Raw genomic sequence first — 25,869 nt, forward strand, 5'->3', positions numbered from 1 at the left:
ATTGGTGGATCTGGGTGGATTATTGCTTGAAATATTAATATCAACTGTTTTTACTATGTATTCAATATACCGATATATGTTATCTCTGTTATTAACTTTGTAATATCAACGGATTTGCGCAATAGTTGATTTTTATCATTCAATTTATAATCCTGAAGGACAATCAATAACATGGAAGAAGAAAACATTCCAAATAAAACTTTTCTCCGAAGCTAGACGGAAATTGATAGGTTGAATGAAGAGATAATTTAGTAAAATAGAGTAATCAGGAATGAAACATTGAAAATATCTGATAACTGAAAGGAAAAAGAAACTCCTGCAATTGTCGCTTTTTACGACATGGAAGCAGGAACCCAGTGGATCTATTCTCGGTTCATTTTTTTACGCCGGATTCCACACGGCATCTAGGCTGGTATTGTCCGGAGAGAGCTAATAGGTACTATCAATCTCTTAGTGGACCCCAGCCCCTGAGACTTTGAAAAATTTTGAGATTTCTGTAATCGAAAAAACTGTTTTGATGTCAAGTGTCTTAGTATTAATTGAAATGTGGAGATTTGCAGCCGAATTCCGGTGTTAGAAGCGATTTATTAACCCAGGTGCTTCTATTTTTGTCGCCTTTTACAGCCTGGAACAAGACTCCAGTGCGTTAGTTCTTGGTTGCCATCTCCGCAACAAGTAAAGCCAACCAAATTTGTCTTACTTGACCCCATCAAAATCCAAATTGGCTCATTTAGATCTTCTCGAAGGAATTTTTCGAAATTACTTTCGCTAGCAAGATAAATTAAAAATCCTCCTTCAGTGTCCACGTTCTACCCTACACATTATTGTACAAGGTCAAACCATCTGGTATTGAATCGAACAAATTCTTCAGCCTAGCCAACTAGATTCTGTTATAGTCAGGAGCATTGTCGTTGCATGATTGCAGTACTCATGAGGATTAAAACATGATTTTCATTAAACAAATTGTTGGACTATGAAATATCAAATAACCTTTCACATCACCTGCATTGAGACTAATAAGCATCTCACTTTACCGGTAAATGTCCAACCAATAACCGTTCATCTTTCTCCACAGTCGAAGTGAACCGTCAACTCCACTACCAGGGCCACCGCCCCGCAATGGACTACGGTCTCCCGCAACCGCCAACAGCAGCCGCACATCGCTGAACCTTAAACCAAAAACGCAAATCTCATCTGTCTACACGCAGCTGTCATCCATCAAGCACTCGAACTACAACGGGCCCGTTTCCAATGCAGCTCTGGCCACGCTGAGCCACAAACGATCTTCCCTGGGTTCCAGTGGTAACCTTAGCAACATACCAACTACCGGTGGCAGTGGTGGCGCGCCTACGAAAACCGTTCGTACCACCCACATCGGTAACGTGTTGACATCTAGCAAATTCCACCAAGCAAACTCTAGCCCAACAAGCACGTCATCATCGCAACCGCCAACCGCTAACGGTACCAAATTGTTCAAAAGCTCAGTTCGTACTCAATTCAACGGCGGAAATTCCGCATCGCCCACCAAAGTCAGTGCGGTTTCACCCAGGCGAACTTCCGCCATCAAACCGCCATCTTCTTTCGGGAACAATGCATTCCCGGATACACCGCCTACTTCGCACAAATCCAAATCGGCACCGGTTACCCCCATGATAGAACGTGTATCCTCGTCTCCACAACAAGCCTGCGGTGTGCAAATCGTTATCGAAAAAGGCGATAATGTCATCAAACCAGTTAGTGTGAAGGAAAATGGCTTTTATGGACCGCAGAACGGTTGTCCCCAGGCACAGCAGCCAGACGACGGTAACAATAACAAACGCAACGGTCAACCGGAGAGTGATGATGGTGATTACAAAGAGACGGAAAAGGACGCGATCAACAGTAAGATCAATAGTGTTAAACTAGCAAACGGATTGACTGGGTGTAATGATACAAGTAGTAGTAAGGAAAGTAGTTTAGTTATCTAGTATGATAAGAGAATGATTATTTATATATTTAAATAAAACAAAAACAAAACCTTTGAAAGCAAATCTGGTAAATACTATGCATAAATGTGATCCTATAACCTAAATTATGTGCTTAATAAACAAGTATTTACTCGATGCAACATTTATAGTACACCTTTGAATATTGACATACGGGCTTGAGCATCTAGAAGAAGAAGAAAAAATACTACCTAGGGCATGGCAGTTCAATTTGAACTGCTTTAAGCACTGACGCGCCGAAGGCGAAACGCGAAGAAATAGAAACCAAGCAGATTTTTGGAACAACCATACAATCAACAAGTCCATTTTGTCAAATAGAACATTTCCGTTTTTGGACACGCAATCGCGGGAACGTATTCTGTCAAAATTGAAATGCTAGAAAGAAGCTAAAAATTGTGACCTAGATAAAATTGTTTTCTACTCTACTAGAGATTTGTGCAATCATATTAGACATGCTGTTTTTTTTTATTTTAAATCCTATTGAATTTAAGTTTTTATCATTATTTCAATGACGTTGAACATTCGAGCGCCCTAGCGGTTGCCGGTAACGAATAGCGAATACATATTACTATTATTATTATTATTATTATTATTACTATTATGAATATTAATAACAACATTATTCTAATGGATGAGTTTAAAACAAATTCTAAACTTCCTATTGATCGACATAAAACAAAAAGCTCTGAGTTCCAACGAACTGAGTATTGAGTGAAACTCAATCCTCCAGACAGTATAACACACAATTCAAAGTAAACTCAATATACATACATACCAACCAACCAACCAACCAATCAACCCGAGCAACTATAATCTGTACCGAATCGGGATAGTGAACCGATCGATCGACCCAGCAACATAAAATTGTGAACGTAAAAATTTTGAATCGGTATCAACTCTGCAAACCAGCCGTTTGGCCGTACATTTGGGATACGTTGATTACTGTACATTTAATGGAAAATATATTTCCCAGAAGTTCAAAAGTTTGCTTTCTTTTTTTCTCTGATGATGACGAACTGAACTGTCCGAAATACCTGAATTGACCTGCTAGGAAAAGTAAAGCCTTTGTATTACACTTTTCTTTTATGGAATTCGACCTTCTGCTTTGCCACCAACGAAATTCACACTTTCTTCCCATGCTTAAGCTTTTTGGAAGCGCATTGATGAAACGGAATTATATGCGATCACGTCAATCCATACTTGCTTATCAGTCAGCCTAGTCCTGTGGTGTTCTACTTCGTGAATTCCCCTCCACTTGATCGATCCACCTTGCTCTCTTTGGTCCTCTTCTTCTTCTTGTCCTAGCCGGACTAGATTCACCATTTTCCATTGCCGTCCGATTTCAGCTGTCCGTACGATGGCTGGTTCTCCAAGCAGCTGTTGCAATTCGTGGATCATACATCGTATCCACTTTCCGTCTTCCATCTGAGCTCCGCTATAGTTGGCCGCAGCACCTTTTTTTCGAGCACTTAAGGCGCGTTGGTGCTCTTTCAACATTGTTCAGGTCTCGTGGTCATAGAGAACAACCGGTCTAATAGGCGTTTTGCAGATGGTCAATTTCGTGCGACGGCATACTTTACGCGATCGAAAGGTTTTCCACAGTTCAAAGTATACACGATTTCCTACCAAAATACGCCTCAAAATTTTACTGCTGGTATCATTATCGGCGGTCTGTTCCTTTCATTTATATTGAACGAGAGACAAAAGTGTCCATCATACACACACACGTCCAATAAAATTTCTGCCGTGCTACATACTTTTACTTACATACAATTTCGCAGAATTCGGTAATTTTTTACCGAATTTTCAACAGCTGAACGTTCGGTAATCAGTTCGGTAATTCAATTAATTACTGACCGTTCGGTAATAAAAATTTTGTTGAACTGTCAAGCAAACCAAATGGGATCATCTAACGAATAGTTCGGTAATTATTTTATTTCTGTATTTATTTTTGTCGTGAATACGACTTACTCTACTATGGGACGCCTTTTCAATATTTATATGATGGGTTTTTGGTCGTGAATATCTTTTATTGTATCCAATGAATCAACATAATGTTTGCTACATGCCATCTGAAATATGATCACAATTTTATGATAAAATTTTCAGTTGTGTGACATAATCTCAAAAAATTCAAAATTGCTCTTTTCTGAAACGTTTGGTATCAACGAGTCTCAAAGAGGAAAACACATGACGCTTGTTTGCCTCTCTCGTATTTTGAAAGCTCATAGCTCAGTGATCTGTGGAAAGATTTGTTTAATCTAACTACTAATAGATTCGAAATTTTTCAACTTGAACGTGTATTACAACAACATTGAAGTGTTTCAATAGTGCACTACTGAAAAACCTGTCTGATTTGACCCATTTCTGCACCAGCCAATCAGATCAGCGTTCTGAGAAAGAGATCAAAATATCCGCTGCTCCATCGAAGTTAAAAAAATTGTGCCGTCACTAACACATTCAATTACGACGGCAAGGCTCTCTCGCAATGCGAAAATGAAAGTACTGATGTAGAAAACATCTTTATGCTAGTATGGGTGTGTCACAGAAAACAGATTTTATAAAAATTCACAGTTTTTTATAAATATTTCATAAAAATGACAGATTTTAAAAATGTTTTTCACAGATTTTGACAGATTATGTTCGTAAATGTGGTACACAGCAAAGACATCATATTAACAAGATATCCAGCTCTCACATTTCCCGGACAAATCATTGGCAACATCCTTTTTTGCGAGCATGGCGCCCTCAGGTCTTACAAGCCAGTTGTCGTATGTTCGAGCCCCGACCTGGAAGGATTCGTAGTGTCAGTAGGATCCATAGTACTAACCATACAATGATTCTGTACACTAAGGATCGGCTGCGAAGTCTGTTGAAACAGAAAGGCCACATTCCACAAAAGGAATGTAATGCCAAGACTTTGCTTTGGAGAGAGATGTCAAATTTGTGCGCACCAAAATAGCAGCACTGTGCACCCATACAATTGATATGATATGTTCAAACGTACGCCGTTTAGAAAAAGTTCTTCCACTTTTCTTTATCAATAGAGAAAATCTCTCCGTATTGGGACATAGTTTTACAAATATATGAATCGGTAACCCTTGAGGGAAGATCATGCACACGCACTGAGAATAGATGATAGTTCAAGGAGGCCAAATCAGGTGACCAAGGTAATTGGAACTCTAAACCGTTGATTTTAATCATCGCTACGCTCAAGTCTTTAATCGCTCCCTTAATACACGCTTAAACTTGCATTTGTTTCTGTTTTGAGATAGTCCTCAAAAAGTATACTATGGCAATCCCAGAATACCGAAATCATTATCTTTCGACCCTTTGAGCCGCTTTTACAGGCACTCGTACCGCTTCGAAGCACGCCTTCAGCCCATTGTCGGGTAATCGTTCTGTTCTCTGGCGTAATATAATGGATCCAGCCAAACAAGTATACAAAGTGCGCTTGCGTTCGTCTTTTTAATCTTAAATAAGTCTGTGTGGAATCCAGCAGTACGATAACTTTCTCGTCTGCCGAATCGTGCCAACTACGACTAGCTCGCACACTTTCTCTTTACACACAGTTTTATTATTATTATTATTATTGTTGTTCATTTTCCCCAGTTTTAACCTCTATTTTATGCAGTTTTGACACTATTCTATGAAACTGTTTAGTTGGTCTTGTTACTGCCTGCTTTCGATAACCACGAAACTCTCAAAACCTCTATCTCTCGGTATAGGTAATCTGCAGGATCAACAGCTCCATAATATTTATAAAACATTTTTTTCTTTGTTATGGTCTCTGATTTCGGGAGGGCCAGGCCTTTGATTTTTTACTTCACACAGCAGCTATATGAAGCAGGCCCCCTTAATGGAATTGAATTTTACCTGATTCATAAATTTTTACGTGACGAATGATTTTGATTTTAAAGTCACGGAAATAAAATAATTACATTGAATTGATTCGTAAGTCCAACGTTCAAGATTATAAAACATCGTGTTTTTGCCTCAGTGTGAAATCAAATGAAATAATAGTTTAAACGCCTGAAAGTAGATTTATTCATGTCACATACCTAGCTCGCATGTAATCAGTGTTGCTAAATTAAATGAACAAAAACTCCGAGAATACTTTATTAAGCACAGGTTATAAAACATATTGTTATAAAAATAAATCATGTTTTCTCTTTACTTTCCCGAGCCCCGACCTGGAACGATTTGGCTGCGAAGTCTGTTGTAACAGAAAGGCCAAATTCCACAAAAGAAATGAAAGGCCAAGACTTTGCTTTTTACATTACTCGATCAATTGATGTTTTTGTACAGAAAATAAAGAACTCGATCAAAATACAGAATGAAAATTTTACATTAGATTGATACATTTCTATTTAACCGAAATACAAAATAGGAGTGATTAAATGATCTGAAATGCATTTTGCTACCTCAAAAAATGGAGTCCGATAATCCATATAGAATCGTACCACGAATGTCCAAGGATTTTCTGTTTTTCGAATAGTACTACTAAATTCAGATTGAAAATACATGTATTCAAAATCCTTTACATATTTATCATTATTCTTGATTAACCGTTCCCGCGTGATCAAGATCCATCAAATACAATACAAGATCGATCATAACTCTTTCACTTCTCTCCGTTAGCCCTTTACTTCTTCTCCTTCTCCTTGAACTTCTCATCACCCTTTCCACCACGGATACGACCGGTACGACGGGCAGCAATAAGACCGACCTTGCGACCTGGTGGCGTTCCTCGCTTGACGGTCGATGCCTTACCGATATGCTGGTGATTACCACCACCGTGCGGATGTTCGACGGGATTCATAGCCACACCACGTACCTTCGGCCAGCAGTTACGTTTCACCTTGTACTTGTGGTAGGCACGACCTGCCTTCAGGATCGGTTTGTCAATACGACCACCACCGGCAACGATTCCAACCATGGCTCGGTTAGCAGATGGTAGAACTTTCTTAGCACCCGACGGTAACTTTACACGGGTGCGTTTGGTGTCCGGATTGTGAGCAATGACCGAAGCGTAGTTACCCGAGGTACGTGCAAGCTTACCGCGATCTCCGGTTTTTTCTTCCAGATTGCAAACAATGGTACCTTCCGGCATCAGACCGATTGGCAGCACGTTTCCGATCTGCAGCTGGGCACGTTTGCCGCAGTACACAAACTGTCCGGTGTACATACCCTCGGCCGCAATGAACAATTGTTTACGCAACTTGAACTTGTACGGATCGCGGAAGTGTACCACGGCCAACGGAGCACCGCGACCAGGGTCGTGGATGATTTGCTGAAACGAAAACAAATGCATTTATTGATTTCATTGATAAAAATTATAAGTGCTATCGTAATGGATAAATTTCTATCGAAAAGTATGCAACAAGAAGTGAATGGCAGCGAAAATTGTATTCCAATTAAGTAATGCCAAACAATTTGATATTCAACAAAATACTCATCAAACTTTTAGGGCCATAAAATAAAGTTCATAATATGTTAATCTTGAAACTAACTAATCACTCCGTTAATTTATCAAAATATATTCCTTTCTCAACTAGAACATGTATAATCGTATGGAGTCTACTCACCTTCACGACTCCCTTCAGGTAACCGTGACGTTCGGCATAATCGAGGGCACGCAGCTTAGGCTCTCCCTTTCGCTTTTTGGTGTGAGCAGTGAAAACAGACCCGGCACCTTTACGCTGTGCACGAATGACGCGCCCCATAGTGGCGTTTTATCGACTGAAATTTATAGATAAACATAATTATTAAAACGTTATTTACTATTATACCGAGCGACGGAAATCGCAACTAGCGAAAAACCAATGAAAAACCGCCATCTAGGACACAAAACGTCAACACCGTAGATTCGTGGAACATCAAAACAATATTCAGAGCAAACATTTCAACACTTTTTGCACGAACGTAACCAAAAATGTCACAGCTTTTGTAATTCAAAACACAAACTAGCATTGGTTGATCGATTATCACTCAAAATAATGGATAAATTAACTTACGGGGCTATAAAATTAGTTTAAATGATACACAAAATGTGTGTTCACTTGACTCAGGTACGAGCCGGAAAGAAAGAAAGAAAGAAATGTCTAACTAGCGGAACTGGCGAAACGCAACCATCCCATTTGACAGCACACAAAACTGTCAAGTGGTGCATTCTGCGTTTAATGAGGGGTACCAACCACGATGTAAAATACCCTGGTGATCACGTTTTTCTATGTGTTAGCACGGTTGTCATTATATTTTGGAATAACAGAGAGACGTGTAGAAGAAAAAACATAAACAAATGAAGTTCCGGGAGTTGCTTTTATGAAAATATTTAGAGTTGGTTCGGTTTGCGAAAATATTGACAGTGAAATTAGGTGTTTTGTTCCGGGATGTTTCAATCGTTTTCATCACCTGCATTTGAAATGCTACTCACAGCACAATCACTCCATTATTCATGATAACTGTAATAGATACCACAGTGCGATCCGCCAAATCCTTCCTCCAATGAAATAAACAGAATCGGATGTGTGTAAAATTTTCTTTACTTCGACTTTACCTTGCAAGCCCTTGAAGAAAAAATGTCCAGATTTTCAAATAGTGCCAAAGATTCGCCAGGCTGCGCGACAACTGGAGTAACTTAGAAGTGAAATCCCGACCTGAACTGGTCGTTTGTTTATGTTTACGTACTTGAATCCCGGCGCGCCATACTTAATTTCGTGAGAAAATTACCAACACAACCAAAACTCTCTTATCACGCCACCAGTGTATTTTACGTCGTGGGTTCCAACATCTGCTGCACGCACAGAAAAGGAGCATGTTTAAAATAACAGAACAGCTAGAGTAAATTCATTAGCTAGAAGTTTTGTATGGAAGATCTATAATGTCTATGTTGATTCAATTCTGCTATGCAGTTATATCAAGAAAATTTTGTTCAATTTATCTATGATCTAGTCGATCCACTGCTCTGATGCTGAAGCAGTTTCCACGAGAAAAAATTTTCCCACTCGGAAAATCCGTTTTAATTATTCGCTTTAACATAACCGATTTGCAGTTTGTTTTGTTTACATTTCTCATGTCTTCAAAATGCAGTAACCAAGGTTACGGTAACTGTTAATAAAAATCAATAATTTATCAACATGTGTTGCCAGTTTCAACATTTTTTATGGGACTACGTTTTGACCAGCCCGGTGGCAACAATAAGGCGCTCTAGCCAGTGCTGTCGTAACCAACATCTCGGTCCATCAGGGCCTTCAAAGCTAGCAAGTCAGTGAGAGCAAAGTAAACAAATACAACACTTCATCGATTGTGAAAGTCAGTATAGCAATTTGGCACCGCACGTTTTATAACGATATCAAATTCATAACCAAACATATAAAAATCAACTTTGTTTCAACAAATCACAGATATTTAGAATGAAAATTTTTTTATTTATGTTTACATACTTCTTCGTTGTTTTCGTCTTTGCGGAAAAGATGATGGTCACAAAAACATGGCGGCCCAGCAGGGACTTGGTTTTGACATTACCAGTTACTGAGGGGTAGTTAAATTTACGATACAGTTTTAATAGACGAGTGGCATGTCGTGTCGTCGATGTGGTATCCTGAATTATGTAATATCCACATTGGGTATGATTGGGTTAGCGTGTAGCAGTTGGTGAGAGTGCGGAATGACGGTGGCTTGCGTTGAGTCAAAGGCCGCGATGGAGTGTACAGAATATAAGTGGATATCTGCGGAAAAGGAGAATATCACAGTGTCGTTGGTTTGAATTAACCGTATCAATTTAATTTATTATTAATTTCAAACCAAATCCACACGATGAATATTGGAATCTTCGAGAAAGTTTTTATAATGGCTCAGAAGTAATCTAAATAAATTTACATTTACAATTTTTCCTTTTTATCGTGGAATTATCGTGGAATGATTCGCTTTTTTAATTCCAGCTAATTAACTGATATGCTAAACACGGCCGCCTGCAGGTGTTGAGACTCTTTCCCGCTAGCGAGAAATTTTGGCAACCCGCAGATGCCTGAACAGCCGAGTGCTCGAGAATCATCTCGCCCAAGTTTCATTTGACCGAGATTTTCGGTTTCGAGAAAACTTTAAATTACCGAGATCTTCGTCGCTTTTGGAAACAAATTACCGAAATTGTCAGTGTTCAATCATGTGAGCTAATGCCGGGTTTTTAATCAATTAAAATACAATTGTAAATATAAAATAAACATTACAGTTAAAACACATTACATTACAGTTATTTCAACATTATGTTCGCTGTTGAACAAATAAGCTAGGAAATGTAAAATAAGAAAAAATGTGTCCTATGAAGAAAATATTGCCAAACATATACGCCTTAGAATGGATGCACTTCCATGTTATTTACAGTAGGGAACACAATTCGATTTTCCGCAGAAAATCAGATTTCGGCTAAAACGAAAGTAACTAACAATAAAACATTGAACATTTAAAAATAATATCATACCGGAGTCCAATCAATTTCATGTAGTAGATTAGCGAGGATCTTTATACTTTTGCAGGATTTCTTGTCACGAATAATCGTCGAACATTGAACAAATTTGTTCTTAATATCACGAAACATATCACTATATTTGGATTCAATTTTTATTTGCAACTAACTCCACATATAAACACATGCACTTATTTACATCACTCAGCTTTGCACTGAAGAAAATTTGCTACTTTGATGAATCACCGAATTTCGGTTTACCGAGATTTCGGTAAGTTGATATCATTAATTTGCTGATTTCGGCAAAACGACCAATTCTTGGTAAACACGGTAATCTAAAAAACCGAGTATCAGTATGACATTTTGAATTACCGAGAAATCGGAAATAATAAACCGAATGTTTTAGGAAAAGCTATCTTAGCCGGATTTTAAGTGTGAAGAATTACATATCATGTTTGATAGTAGAAAGGCTGCACACTTAAAACCAATTTTCGAGCTCGGTAAAGTAAAATGCCGAGACAGATCGGTAACACACAATTGTGCTGCTTGCTCAGGAATCAATATTATGTTTTCTGAGATTTGCTGATTTTTCAGCAAAATGCATCTTTTTGTCTTTTTGCAATTATGACGAAATCAGCAAATGCGTTGCCAAATTTTTTAAATATATGTGAGCTTTTGCCGTAATTCGGCTAGACAACTGTCATTCACGTTTTAATTTTCGCTTTGCACTACGCAGTTATTTGCTGACGAAATATTTCAAAGAATTAGAATTAGAAAATTTGGAAAAAAATAGTCCAAAAGGAACACGTGGTAATCTATGATCTATCCAGTAAATATAATATATTATAGTATATGTTGAAGAACTTCAACAGCATGTCAATCAACATATTCGAAGTTTATTCCAAAGTGCATATTTAACAATTGCATGTTTTTGAAACATAAGTAATGTAATGTATATTTTGTCTATGTTTATACGGAAATAAAGTGAAATCTTGATCGCCAATTTAATGTTTACATTTAAAAATAAACCATTCTTTATCTTTACGTTTCGTCTTAGACTCGTCAGTGCAGAGCAGTTCAAATTGAACTGCTTACTGCGAACTTAAACAGTTCAATTTGAACCGCTAAGCAGACGTAAAGTTATTGCTATTTGCAACACACTTGTAATAAGCACCGAAGTGCTAAGTCTTTCCTGACGTGCCGAACGAAAACAAGTTTCGACTAATACTGGCCGATTCAGATGGTCATTTAGGGGTTAACCTTATTTTGTGCTAGGGCACATAACCAATTTCACTATCTTTACGTTTCGTCTTAGACTCGTCAGTGCAGAGCAGTTCAAATTGAACTGCTTACTGCGAACTTAAACAGTTCAATTTGAACCGCTAAGCAGACGTAAAGTTATTGCTATTTGCAACACACTTGTAATAAGCACCGAAGTGCTAAGTCTTTCCTGACGTGCCGAACGAAAACAAGTTTCGACTAATACTGGCCGATTCAGATGGTCATTTAGGGGTTAACCTTATTTTGTGCTAGGGCACATAACCAATTTCACTATCTTTACGTTTCGTCTTAGACTCGTCAGTGCAGAGCAGTTCAAATTGAACTGCTTACTGCGAACTTAAACAGTTCAATTTGAACCGCTAAGCAGACGTAAAGTTATTGCTATTTGCAACACACTTGTAATAAGCACCGAAGTGCTAAGTCTTTCCTGACGTGCCGAACGAAAACAAGTTTCGACTAATACTGGCCGATTCAGATGGTCATTTAGGGGTTAACCTTATTTTGTGCTAGGGCACATAACCAATTTCACTATCTTTACGTTTCGTCTTAGACTCGTCAGTGCAGAGCAGTTCAAATTGAACTGCTTACTGCGAACTTAAACAGTTCAATTTGAACCGCTAAGCAGACGTAAAGTTATTGCTATTTGCAACACACTTGTAATAAGCACCGAAGTGCTAAGTCTTTCCTGACGTGCCGAACGAAAACAAGTTTCGACTAATACTGGCTCTGCACTGACGAGTCTAAGACGAAACGTAAAGATAGTGAAATTGGTTATGTGCCCTAGCACAAAATAAGGTTAACCCCTAAATGACCATCTGAATCGGCCAGTATTAGTCGAAACTTGTTTTCGTTCGGCACGTCAGGAAAGACTTAGCACTTCGGTGCTTATTACAAGTGTGTTGCAAATAGCAATAACTTTACGTCTGCTTAGCGGTTCAAATTGAACTGTTTAAGTTCGCAGTAAGCAGTTCAATTTGAACTGCTCTGCACTGACGAGTCTAAGACGAAACGTAAAGATAGTGAAATTGGTTATGTGCCCTAGCACAAAATAAGGTTAACCCCTAAATGACCACCTGAATCGGCCAGTATTAGTCGAAACTTGTTTTCGTTCGGCACGTCAGGAAAGACTTAGCACTTCGGTGCTTATTACAAGTGTGTTGCAAATAGCAATAACTTTACGTCTGCTTAGCGGTTCAAATTGAACTGTTTAAGTTCGCAGTAAGCAGTTCAATTTGAACTGCTCTGCACTGACGAGTCTAAGACGAAACGTAAAGATAGTGAAATTGGTTATGTGCCCTAGCACAAAATAAGGTTAACCCCTAAATGACCATCTGAATCGGCCAGTATTAGTCGAAACTTGTTTTCGTTCGGCACGTCAGGAAAGACTTAGCACTTCGGTGCTTATTACAAGTGTGTTGCAAATAGCAATAACTTTACGTCTGCTTAGCGGTTCAAATTGAACTGTTTAAGTTCGCAGTAAGCAGTTCAATTTGAACTGCTCTGCACTGACGAGTCTAAGACGAAACGTAAAGATAGTGAAATTGGTTATGTGCCCTAGCACAAAATAAGGTTAACCCCTAAAAAACCATTCTTTGTTTAATTTCAATTGTTGAAGGCTTAGTAATTCATAAATTTCACTTCGTTACTTTTGCCGAACATTCAGAAAAGGTTATGCCAAATAATCAGTTCTAGCAGACATAGCCCAAATACAAATACAAAAACCTAAACGCCGTCTTACATTCAGGACTCGATGATGTCCTTGGATGTAGATGTTTTCATATCCATTTTAATACAGGGTTTACTGTAGTGAATAGCGTGTTGACAATAATGACCAGTAGCCATCTGATTGTCTTAGGTAACAAGCGATTTGCATGGAATCATTGTGTCCTGACCGGAGGTAACATTAGAAGGTAGAGCCATTATTAAGCATATATGTACGTCGTAGCATATGAAAGTTCACATAGGTTTCTCTAAGAGGACTGAAGCGATTTTTGTCTGATGGCGCATGGCGACTGTATTCGGAGAAATAACAACAGCTTTTATTGTTTTCAATATATTTAGATAAAGTTTACCTTATTCACATATCAAGTTTGACTTTTGATAGACATTGTTTTATGTGTTAAGTAGAATTTTACACAATGAAGCCTATTTACAAGTACAAAAATATGCTCTATATTTGAATGTTGTGTTGAATTTTTTTGCCGATTTTAAATACGTGAACGTAAAAAAACAATTTATTAACAAAAACTAACCACTGTTCAGATGCAGTAAATTCAACGAATTTAAACATAAGTAATTTCACCAAAAGAATTAACTACAGGCTAAACAAGGTTGAAGCTGGAGATAAAACTCAGAACATCGATTGCACGAATTTGAGTGTTGACAGTTCTCAACAGACGTATTAGCACTACAATCCCTAATTCACACCTACTGATTATCGGCTTTCGAACTAACAGTATAAGAGATGATTTTAAACTTGCCTTGACGTAGGAAATAATACAAATATGATGACTGGTAGAGAATTATCAAATTAAAAGGGAATGTTTCAAGTGAACTAAACTATGACTGCTATATGAAATCGGTTATACTCAACTAACGTATCTTAAGAAATAGGCATACGTGTCAATTCACCGCTTAGGATACGTTAGTTGATAGGCAAAGTTGTAATGTTCGATTGTTGTATCACAAAACCTTTCCAAAAGCGTTCGCCCCTAACGCTTCCCAGTAGAATTTGAATCAAATCAAATATATTGACTTCGAACTAGAAACACTTCGATCGATTGAACGGCTTTCGTCCTATCCTGTGATGTTTGTTAGGAGTTAATGCGCTGACAATGCGTGCGGTCTCCGAACTTCTGTTTATTCTAAGCGATACACGATACTCAGTAGAAGAACAGCAGCCGTTCTTGAGCAGATGATGACAGCAAACGCCAGGTTCGCTTGATGCTAATATACTGAACCAGAGCCCGGACACAAATCAAGAAGCCGAATGCCATTATAAGCCACCAAAGCCAGGAGTTTTCGTGTGATGCAAAGTCTGTCGAGTGTTTGACGATGAGAGTCCACTTGGCCAGGGATAGACCGAAACCGGACAGCGCTCCATACCGAGCAGCGATAGTGTGACAGAAGCATGTCAACATTAGGAAACCAATCCAGTTAAATAAAAATGCAACCAGAAATGCCGTCACAAACACAATGTCCGTTCCAAGAAGACTGTTATCGGCATTGATGTTTTCTCCATCCGCGTCAATAGCTATAAAAGTAACAGCTGGTCCTCCACCGACACCTCCTGCGGAACGTCCCGTTGGTCCCAGCGGAAGTCCCGTAATGCTTGGAGGCGGAGGTGGCATTTGTCCCATACCCGGCGGAATCGGTAGTTCATGGTTGATCATCTTTTCCATCTGTACCTCCTCGTACGTCGGCAGCTTGGTTGATATTTCCTGAGGCTGTTGTACGTACTGTTGATGGGCATTGTTATCGGTGGCCTCATATGGTGGAGGGGCACTAAAGTCCGCTTTGGGCGGAGGTAAGTCGTCGTTGTTGTTGTTGTTGTTGGCCGGAGGCATTTTCCTTTGAGTGGCTGGAAATAAAAATAGTTGCAATAGATCAGAAATCAGATCGACAAAACGTTTCAAGTGCATGGTAACTGTTCAATTTATGATTGCATTGCAATATTAATCGACCTTGACCTTCGCGACTGCCTGGTCGTGGATATTTTATCTTCAACTATGAACTCTACTAGGTACCTGCATATTCAATTTACAGGAAGTGAACAATAATGACATCCTTAAGTTGTTTTCTAAATACGCATAATAATTATTGTAAAATCAACGATCATCAATCCTAATATTAATCTACACTCTTGCTCATGAAAATGTAATTATCCATAGTTTTTTTATATAGAGCTATCGCGTGCCTGGAACTGTGTAAAATTATCGATTTTTTTGCCTCTACAGACAAGAGAAAAGCAATCAAAACAAATTTGAGATGCACTAATTTTGATATGCTCGTTTCTTTTCTTTGCAGGTGTTGATGACGAAAGCTGCATTCCCTCTGATATAATACTGTTAATTATATTTTCCATCGAATTCGGTCGTTTCCCAACATCACAAAACCTTGTAAATTGCACAAAACGTAAAATATGCCCTACCTCTAGTTTTACTCTCACGATTCTTCTCTCTACCTTCACTGAAACAAAACACTTTTTTTCTATAGCAACAAATAATTTAATAGCGAAGTTTAATAACAAATTTAGTTTTTATGAGGGATAAAATTCTCGAACAAATAATTTTCCGATCTCCGACTTAATAACTTGTGTAATATTTTCTTTCACAAGTCGTCAGCTAACTTTTCACTGTTCATTTTGATACGTCATTCGCTCATATCTTATCCGAGTAAATGGAATGCCCAGTGAGTGTTGAAAACAAGGGTGCTAGATGTGTTTTATAGTATGTTCACATTGGCGACAGCTGTTCGTTTGGAATGACAGCTCCCAGTTCCAAACGAGCGAACGACCTGTCAATTCAATGTAAAGCTAATGGAATGTTTTGAATTGTTGCCAAAATTACGGATGAGATGTCGTCACTCTGGTTATAGGCACTCTATTATAGGGATATACTTGATATCCGATGATATCATATGCAATATCACTTGATATCCCATACAATTTGATGTCAACGCGTATCACCATTTTGGCATGATATCCGGGATGTCATGTACGATATCATGTCTAGTTGTCAAAAATCGCAACTAGCAACACGGATAATGGCATTGAACGCACTCATTTATGAACGTCACTTTGAGAGTGAAGATAAACAATCATCAAGGCGTTCGGAGACAATTAAATGCAAGACATCAATTATTTATTGAATTGTAGGAGAGAAAAGCAATATTATTGATCTTACTCCTAATGGGAACATTCAATATGTCAACTTGATTGTCAAACGATATCATTTCGATCATATGTGAACACTTCCACGTGATATGCGTATCATCTCGGTATATCAAGTGATATAAGCGCTAATGTGAACATGGTATTATTCATTATCATTGCGAGAAGTTGTTCGAGTTTTACAGCTCACGAGCAGAGTTGCCAGGTTATTTTTTCAAAAATCTGTCAAAACTCAAAAATTTATCTGGATTTGTGTGGCTCTCACTATATACAAGGAAATTTTTGCCGGGCTTCATTTTCAGTGAGCACCCACCTCCTCTCCCCACCTATCGTATATTGGCCAAAACCGTAAAGATCTAGTAAGATCTGACTAAATCTAGGAAAAAATGAAAAGTCTGGGAAAATCTGGCAAAAGATCTGGTTTGTTTGAGTGTCTGGCGAAACGAGGAAAATCTGGCATTTGCCAGACAAATCTGGCAACCTGGCAACGCTGCTCACGAGTAGTAATTGAAGAGTCCATTCAGCGTGTTCACGAGATAGCGTGATGGTGATGCTTCGGACATATCCCAACACATTTTTTTAAAAAGTGACATTTAGAAAAAAAAAATTAGACGAAATTCACCTTTTACCTTATTTTTTAGTTTACTTTTATGAATGATTATACGAAAGAACTCCCGACTAGAATTAATTTCACTCAAATGTTGGTAGGTCGTTTTGTGTATGGATAGTAATCGTAACTCAAATCTAGACTTATGTCCAATTATTTCCAAATGGATTCCGAATCAAATTCTAGACGAGCTAACTGGGCGTGTGCTAGATGATTTAGACCTAAGACAAGACAAGACAGCTCGCGTTACGGGCTTGTCTCCAAGCCTGGGAGCCCATTTGACGTTTTTAGTGTTGTACTGTTTTGGTTACCACAGGGTTATTCTAATCGTATTTCGCAGTGTTTGCAACAAGATTAGTGAAAATGCATAAAGGAAATTTAAACTCAAAATAAATTTAATTAAACAATGCAATAATTGTTTTTGTATTCTGAAATATTCAATACAGCTTGCGAATCAGCCTCAACAGTCAACATACTACAAAATACCAATGAGTTATAAATGCTTCTATTACTTATGAGTAATGAGGTTATTTTTGCGATTATTGTAGGTACTCTATATAGATATTTATAGAAGTGTTGGATACCTCAATACCACTCAAAATTCGACGAAAGTTTTGTTAATATGACAATTATTATTATTTTAATAATGGAATTTAAATAACATGCATTAATATATAAAAAAAAATGACTCCACTGACAATGTCGCTAGTCACATACAGTAAACTATCACTAATAATTCAACCGGGACGTCAGCCTCCGTCAAAATTAGTTCAATACTTTCTTTACCGAAAAGTTCACACGCTCCGTCCGTCAAGATGTTCGAATCGTACATAAGAACACAGCTGTCTCGTCTTGTCTTAGATTAAGATTTAAACATTTCAAAAGGGCTTGAAAGAAATTGGCGGATTTTCTTTGTTCATTTTTTTTTTCAACTATACCTGCGATATTATACAATTTTTCGATACAAAATTCGGTGACAAAATATATCTAAAACTCAGTTTTTCGGATATATAAATAACATAAGCTGTTGAAGTTTGCTGAATATGAACAAAAGGGTCTGTATTGGTTTGCATCACTCATTTCTCTAGCCGGATTGTAGCAATATGGTGTTTGTAGCCTGACTTTTACAATAATACATTCATAAAGGGACCGTAAAATCAATGACATTTGTAATGTCATTTTAGATCGGGATAATAGAGCACAGCATACTGACATACTTCTTTCAAGATTCCGTTCGTATTAGTTGCTTAATTGTGTGAATTTTGCACCTTCACTACTTCGTTTCCAGAATTGTAACGGTGCTTCTACTAAAGTACGACTGTAACCAAAACAAATAACTGCATTCGAATCTTGGAAGTAGCTCATGAATTTAGTTTCCAATCTGTTCTAAAATTCTGTAACAGAACTCGTTTTCACAATCCAAATTTCGAATTCAGTTCTAGAACTGAATATTGAACATGAATTCCGAACCTGAATTAGGACACTGTATTAAGTTCCAAAATCTAGTTCCAGAACCCAAGATCTGAATTCAATTCCAGCATGCTTAATCTGAATTCTGGACGAACTCCGAAACTAAATTTTGGAATTAAATTCTAAAACTAAATTCTGAATCTGATTTCAGGATTCAGGTTCAGGTTCAGAAGTCAGTTTCAAAATTCTGAGTCGAACCTGGAATTTTGTATTAGAATTCTGAATTTTGTAACAGAAAGAGAATTCTGCATACGAATTCTGAACCTAAATTTAAGCACTAAATTAAGTTCCATTCAGAAACCAACTCCAAAAATCTAGTTTCAAAATCTAGATTTAGGATTTAGTTCCAGAGTCTAGGTTTTATCTTAAGCATTTGAATTACAGAACTTAACTCTAAATCTGTATTCTGAAATTAAATGCTAAACCTAAAATTAAATTCAGAATACAGGTTCTGAGTTCAGTTCCAAAATTTAGTTCTAGAATTCAGTTCCAGAATCCAATCTAAATAAGGCTTTATAAGCTAATAACAGTGGACCCGTACGCTGGATTTACCGTTGGGGTGGAGGTGTTTCATGGAAATTTGTAATGAAATCAAATTTAAAAATGTTGATTTGATGTCAAATATCAAATTTTATGTCTAACAAGGTCATCAAATTAAGTTGAATGAATCACTTACCTTATTAGTGGGATTTTTGATAGATATTCTGTTTCATTGGTTTTTGAAATTTGACCAATTTGTTCCTTTTTGCAAATATCATGAGCCTCTAAAGAATTCTAAATATTTACACGTTCAATTCGTTTCCTTCCAAATTTCAACCTCATTTATCCATGTGGCTGGAAATTTATAATGTAAAACAGATTCTCATGTTTTGAACTATACTACACAAGAAAGTCTATCAAAATTTTGAGCTTTTTTGGGAAACAAAGTTGTTTGAACCCCGAAAATTCTCCCTTGTTGACGGGCCTGAGAGGCTACCTTAAAATCGTCGTCCAGATGTGAAAAAGCAAGTTAGCTTGATGAGTTTTACTCACTATTTCTGAATGAGTTTAGAAAAGTGAGATAACCATAAATAACTCAAAAATTAAGTTTTCTAACACTTGATAGGTAACACGACTTCAGGATAGGAAAAGTTACGGGTTTAAGTGCTGTCTCTGTGGTAATTTTTTTTACTGATACAGTTGGTTCGCATTTGAATTCCGTTGCGTTCACTATCAACAAATTTTATTCACTTATTGTTCAGTAATGATTTTAAGATTGGTGATAAGTACCCTAATTGACATAAAATGTTTGTTTGAATCAAGTTTCAACGCTATGGAAAAATGTATTACGCAGTTCTAATGATACTTTCACTTGCCAGTAAAAGGTTCTTATTTGCTGATTGGACGATTTGTAATGTTTGTCATGTTATGAGACAAACACAGCTGCACTCAACCGCTGGGCACATTGTATTATTTGGATCTGTCATAAGGTAACGAAACATTCCTCCATTCTACAGCTTTTCGTAACGTTTTGGCGCGCATCCGACACCATTTCTTTTGCATACGCGCATCTGTTCGCATTCGAGATCGGTTTGGGTTCAGTTGGTTGTTGAGTTTTTCTGGTGAAATTTTGTTAGCTGTTACTTTATTTGCTCATTTATATCACGCTCATTTTACATTTATACACATTTACGCAAGTGTTGGAAGAATTTTATCAAAATGCAACGAGATTACGCTGCGGATAAGGGTGAGTGTTTTAAATCGAAGATTTTTTGGAAGGTATGTTCGTTATCCAGAGCTTGTTTCTTGTTTTCGCAGAAACCATAAAATCCTTTCTAGCTGAGTTTCATAAAGAAGACGACGATGGAAAGAAAGTGTTTGTGTATGCTCGTCAAATGACCAATATTGCCCATCGCGAACAGGTGGGACTGACTATTGATTTAGACGATGTGTCCAGCTACAATGATCAGTTGGCCGAAGCTATACAGAAAAACGCCAGACGTTATGTCAAGCTGTTTTCGGATACTGTCTTCGAGCTTTTGCCATCCTACAAGGAGAGAGAGGTTATTAACAAGGACCCGTTGGATATTTACATTGAACATCGTTTGTTGATGCAGTCCCGTACTAGAACCCCCAACGAACCAAGAGAAGCTCGAAACTCAATTCCTGCCGAACTCGTCAAGCGATTCGAAATCTATTTCAAAGCCCCAAGCGTCTCGAAAGCGGTGTCCATTCGCGAAGTAAAAGCCGACAGCATCGGAAAGCTTGTGACGCTTCGTGGTATTGTTACCAGATGTACCGAAGTGAAGCCAATGATGACGGTTGCTACTTATACCTGTGACCGCTGTGGTGCCGAGACCTATCAACCGGTATCATCAATGAGCTTTATGCCAACGGTGGATTGCCCTTCGGAGGATTGCCGTGTTAACAAAGCTGGTGGTCGCTTGTATCTGCAGACTCGCGGCTCGAAATTTATGAAGTTCCAGGAATTGAAGATTCAAGAGCATAGCGATCAAGTGCCGGTTGGCCACATCCCTCGCTCATTGACTATTATGTGCCGAGGAGAAACCACACGAATGGCTCAACCAGGAGATCATGTTGTTATCAGCGGAATATTTTTACCTATTCAACGGAGTGGATTCAAAGCCATGGTCTCGGGTTTGTTGAGCGAAACTTTCCTGGAGGCGCATAGAATAGCATGTTTGAATAAATCGGATGACGGTGACCTCAGCAACGAACTGAGTCAAGACGAGCTAACGGAATTGGCCAAAGATGATTTCTACACTAGAATTGCTAGCAGTTTGGCTCCGGAAATTTACGGACACTTGGATGTTAAGAAAGCTCTACTGTTACTGTTGGTTGGCGGAGTTGATCGCAGTCCTGATGGCATGAAGATTCGTGGTAACATTAACATTTGCTTGATGGGAGATCCCGGTGTGGCAAAGTCGCAACTTTTGGGATATATTGATCGTTTGGCTGTCCGTAGTCAGTATACAACTGGTCGGGGATCCTCCGGCGTTGGTTTGACGGCTGCGGTCATGAAAGATCCATTGACCGGTGAAATGCTCCTCGAAGGTGGGGCTCTAGTATTGGCTGATCAAGGAGTTTGCTGCATCGACGAGTTTGACAAAATGGCTGACACCGATCGCGTTGCCATCCATGAAGTTATGGAACAGCAAACGATTTCTATTGCTAAAGCTGGTATCATGACTTGCTTGAATGCTCGCGTTTCGATTCTAGCAGCCGCTAATCCTGCCTACGGCCGTTACAATCCACGTCGTACGATTGAACAGAATATTCAACTGCCCGCTGCACTTCTGTCGCGTTTTGATCTTCTTTGGTTAATTCAGGACAAACCCGATCGCGACAATGATCTTCGGTTGGCCAAACATATCACCTTCGTGCATAGCCATGGTAAACAACCACCGTCTCGCATCAAAACGCTTGACATGTCACTGATACGTCGATACATCGCTCTTTGTAAGCGTAAAACCCCGGTAATCACTCCCGAACTGTCCGATTACATTGTCAATGCCTACGTAGAATTGCGCCGTGAAGCTCGCAATAATCGTGATATGACTTTCACATCGGCCAGAAACTTATTAGGAATATTGCGCTTGTCGACTGCCTTGGCTCGTCTGCGGTTGGCCGATGAAGTTGACAAGGATGACGTGTTGGAAGCCTTGCGTCTGCTAGAAATGTCGAAGGATTCACTAAATCAAACCGAGCAGAAGACTACTCAGTACGTCATATACAGTTTTATTCTATTAAACTTGATTATTAATACGGGTTTTCTTTGTTCCACAGCGTTCAGAACACATCGGACAAAATCTTCGCCCTGGTTCGTGAATTGGCGGGTGCGAGCAAAACGGTAAAAATCTCGGATGTAATGGAACGTTGCACCACCAAGGGCTACAAACCTGACCAGGTCGACGCATGCATCGAGGAGTACGAGGAACTCAACGTTTGGCAAGTGAATCAGACCAGGACGAAGCTGACGTTTATTTGAATAAACTTTTTAATTTGTATTTGATATTGTATCAATATTGTCTTGTTTCGAATATAATTTTACACTAGTTAGAAAATTTATGTTTGCATCAGTATTTAGTTTCCGTCACGCATTTACCCTTTTGTGGCATTACATGTTTCTAATAAACAAAATGTAATAAAGTTTAACGTTTTCCACGTGACTGTATAAATAATTATTAACAAAAATCTGGGCCGGTAAGCATAAGGAAGGTTTTTACTGTAAACGGCGTACTACATCATGTATGTTCCATACAAATGAAAACAAACACGAGAAAGTAAATCAAGAGAAACTGTCATTTGCACTTGGGACCTTTTCTAATGTTCATCGAGAAATGTGAGGTGACACCAACGCATCAACAAAATTTGTCAATTAGAAATTGGTCCTAATTATTCATCGCTGCCTGGGAGATGCGCATTGTTTTGGAATGGTTCGATCATAAAATATTGAGATATTTTTTCTGTTCATTGGTTATGTCCAAAACCTTTAAACTTATGACAGAGCATGTCAATGTCAAGCTGGGAAATTATATATATATCTCGGATCTCAGTCACTTCTATTCTGCATTTCGATCGAGTGGTGCTTTTGAATTGTAATCTGGAACTTGATCGAAAAACAAAATAGGGGTGAGTATGTCGAGTGTCGATCTGGATTCCATGTTTATACAACCAATGCATATGGGAAGCAAAATATGATAGTAAAATCAGGTAAAACAGGTGACAAAACGTGTTCAAACGGAGAAAATATGAAGAATTGAAAACATTTTTGGCCGGTGATTTGCATTTGAACAGCAGGAGATTTCTTTTAGCAAATGTTGTTGCTTGAAACTACTAAACTAGATATTTGTTTGTTTGTTTCAATAAATATTTTGAAAAATATAACAAATATTTTACTTGTGCGTTGTTATCAATTTCTTGACGAACAATTTCATAATAAATTTAACTTACAAAATCAGTTTAAAATTAATTAACTTTGGATATTGGGAATATTTTTAGTGCTGTGAATTTATAAACTTGACAATGATAAGATATAAACCTAAAATGTTTAGTATTTCAACATACGCTTTAGTTTCTTAAGATCATACATTTTTGTTTGTGATTACTATTAAAAAAATTCTTTCTAATTATTTATTTATTTATTTGTCGTCAATCAAAAGTAGACCATAAGGATAATTACAATAATCGTTTTAAATTAGTAAACTATTCTAAATAGATCACTAAATAATGTATAATTTATTATGAGTTAAATAATTATAATTGGCTTACCGAATAGAACTGAAATATTGCTTTAGTTTGTTTTTTGACATAGTGAAATCGACTGCTTCTGAATGCTTGTTGTATACAGCCATCAATTGATTTATTGGCCCATTTTTTGCATAGTTTGTTCGCTGGTGGTTTGTAATAAAAATATTTCGATTTCTTAAAGGCCGAGATGGTATGTAAAAATTTAGTTTGGACAGGAGTTGACTGGAATCTACGCGATTCGAGACAATGTCATTTACAAATGAGACCATTGAAAATTCTCTGCGTTCTTTTAATGTTTGAATACTGATCAGCATACAGCGAGCTTTATAGGATGGAAGAGGAAGTCTTGTCCAACCTAATTTACGAAGTGCAAATAACAAAAATTGTTTTTGAACTGATTCAATTCGATCTTCCCATGTGATTAAGCAAGGTGACCAAACTAAGCTACAGTATTCTAGTACTGACCGAACATAGGCAATGTATAATGTTTTAATTGTATACGGATCGTGAAAACAGTAACAAAATCGTTTTATGAATCCTAGCATGTTATTGGCTCTGTTTATGATTGTATTATAATGGTCAACAAAAGTCATTTTAGAATCTAGTATTATTCCTAAGTCCCTAATTCTTTCGCATTTTTGAACTGTTTTTTTTTTTTTTTTTTTTTTTTCATAAATACGTTTATTTCATAGGCAATATACATAAGTTTTTCTTCGCCGTGGCATCTACAATACATAGTACTTTAAACCTAATACATTTCGAATATCCTATTAGTATGTTGGTATTCATTAGTTAATCTAAACACTGTTTTTATCAAGCGAGTTGCTATTATAAATTACATTAAATGAAATACATTTATTTTGTACATGATCTTATAACTATTTCAGGTTTGTTTGTATCAGTTCATCACTTTTATTTAATATAAGATAGCTGGCTATTGGTTGAACTCATGGAAGAGAAAACAATCTAACATAAAATAAAATTTAAATTCATTCAGTAAAAACCATTCAAGCGAAGAGGTTGTGTTTCGATTGTACTGGCTCGTGAGTTAACGGCTGATACCGAGACAATTCTAAGCTTCAGGTAGTTAAACTGCCCATAGCAAACGTAATATTCGGGGCGTTTCCCGACTGGAAAGCTAGCAACGAAGGCCATCCCGTTCATACGCACAGAGGTGTAGAAACACAGAGGTGCGAGAGCATAGAAGTGACGAGTCACAGAGGTGCCATCGCATAAAGGTGCGAAGACGAAGGGGTGCAAAGGCACAAAGGTGCTAAAGCAACCCAGTGCTGATCTACCAGGTACCAGAATTTGTACGCTGCGTAGGATCAAAAGAGACGGCATATATCGCGAGGTGCTACACTGCAAGCATCGCATTTGATCGCCACCAAGAGCAAAAGCACTGTACCTGGGGTCAGGTACAGGCAGCACAGCAAGTGCAGTGGTGTTCACAACGACGGCAGAGCAACTGAGATAGCAGTAAACGACAGAAGACTGCCAATTGGAAACAGCAGAAGACTGCCAATTGGAAATCGTTGGAAGAGCTTCACGTCGTTCTTCACGATAAAGGAACAGAGACATCAGCTACAAGGTAGATTTAATTTAATTTATTTTTTATTTCTTATATCTGAAATTTTACTAAACATAAGTTTTTATTTTGGTATTATTAATTTACAAAAAAATTTAATGTAATGGATGATCTTATGGAAGATCATCCGAATCCGATTCCGGATACTAGTAAGAGTTTAAATACTCCGAGGGCTAAACATTATCCACAGGGTACCACTGGGCCATGGATAGTCTATCTTCGAAAAAAAGAAAAGATTTTAAATTTGATGCAAATTACCAAGGATTTGACATCACATTTCTCTGAAGTTAAAGAAATATGTAAAGTTAATAGAGATAAAATTCGAGTTGTTGT

The 25,869-nt window shown here is 37.8% G+C and overlaps 4 protein-coding genes across 10 annotated transcripts in view; 2 read left to right on the top strand and 2 right to left on the bottom strand.

The window, feature by feature from the left end:
- Positions 1-2,968, top strand: part of LOC131437435 (uncharacterized) — a 225,782-nt gene extending 222,814 nt beyond the window's left edge. For 4 of the 7 annotated variants that reach the window (XM_058606780.1, XM_058606781.1, XM_058606783.1 and 1 more), the window contains one exon: positions 1,076-2,968. In XM_058606780.1, coding sequence (XP_058462763.1) covers positions 1,076-1,967 — 892 coding nt within the window. In that variant the 3' untranslated portion in view covers positions 1,968-2,968. The remainder of the gene's footprint in view (positions 1-1,075) is intronic. The other 3 variants (XM_058606785.1, XM_058606784.1, XR_009230760.1) reach the window with 2 other exon arrangements.
- A 3,525-nt stretch (positions 2,969-6,493) lies between these two features.
- On the bottom strand, positions 6,494-8,133 carry LOC131436954 (large ribosomal subunit protein uL2). Its single transcript, XM_058605957.1, has 3 exons — positions 8,003-8,133; positions 7,574-7,727; positions 6,494-7,278 (listed from the first exon to the last, which is right to left on the bottom strand). The coding sequence occupies exons 2-3, from the start codon at positions 7,709-7,711 to the stop codon at positions 6,631-6,633; spliced, it is 786 nt and encodes a 261-aa protein (XP_058461940.1). The 5' UTR covers positions 7,712-7,727; positions 8,003-8,133; the 3' UTR covers positions 6,494-6,630.
- A 5,634-nt stretch (positions 8,134-13,767) lies between these two features.
- On the bottom strand, positions 13,768-16,105 carry LOC131437163 (NEDD4 family-interacting protein 1-like). The gene is made up of 2 exons (XM_058606331.1): positions 15,881-16,105; positions 13,768-15,310 (listed from the first exon to the last, which is right to left on the bottom strand). Exon 2 carries the CDS (start codon positions 15,294-15,296, stop codon positions 14,613-14,615), a length of 684 nt encoding a protein of 227 aa, XP_058462314.1. The 5' UTR covers positions 15,297-15,310; positions 15,881-16,105; the 3' UTR covers positions 13,768-14,612.
- Positions 16,106-20,199: 4,094 nt separating this feature from the next.
- Positions 20,200-22,762, top strand: LOC131438225 (DNA replication licensing factor Mcm7). The gene is made up of 3 exons (XM_058608097.1): positions 20,200-20,424; positions 20,496-22,419; positions 22,485-22,762. The coding sequence occupies exons 1-3, from the start codon at positions 20,397-20,399 to the stop codon at positions 22,684-22,686; spliced, it is 2,154 nt and encodes a 717-aa protein (XP_058464080.1). The 5' UTR covers positions 20,200-20,396; the 3' UTR covers positions 22,687-22,762.
- Positions 22,763-25,869: the final 3,107 nt, after the last annotated feature.

Source organism: Malaya genurostris, chromosome 3 (genome assembly GCF_030247185.1).
Source record: "Malaya genurostris strain Urasoe2022 chromosome 3, Malgen_1.1, whole genome shotgun sequence".
Lineage (NCBI taxonomy): Eukaryota > Metazoa > Arthropoda > Insecta > Diptera > Culicidae > Malaya > Malaya genurostris.

Excerpts from the sequence above, each read along its gene's own strand:
- LOC131436954 (XM_058605957.1), bottom strand. The coding sequence starts at position 7,711 with ATGGGGCGCGTCATTCGTGCACAGCGTAAAGGTGCCGGGTCTGTTTTC. Across the intron at positions 7,279-7,573 it reads ACCTGAAGGGAGTCGTGAAG|CAAATCATCCACGACCCTGG; the intron begins GTGAGTAGACTC and ends TTTTCGTTTCAG.
- LOC131437163 (XM_058606331.1), bottom strand. The coding sequence starts at position 15,296 with ATGCCTCCGGCCAACAACAACAACAACAACGACGACTTACCTCCGCCC.
- LOC131438225 (XM_058608097.1), top strand. The coding sequence starts at position 20,397 with ATGCAACGAGATTACGCTGCGGATAAGG. Across the intron at positions 20,425-20,495 it reads AGATTACGCTGCGGATAAGG|AAACCATAAAATCCTTTCTA; the intron begins GTGAGTGTTTTA and ends TTGTTTTCGCAG. Across the intron at positions 22,420-22,484 it reads ACCGAGCAGAAGACTACTCA|CGTTCAGAACACATCGGACA; the intron begins GTACGTCATATA and ends TTTGTTCCACAG.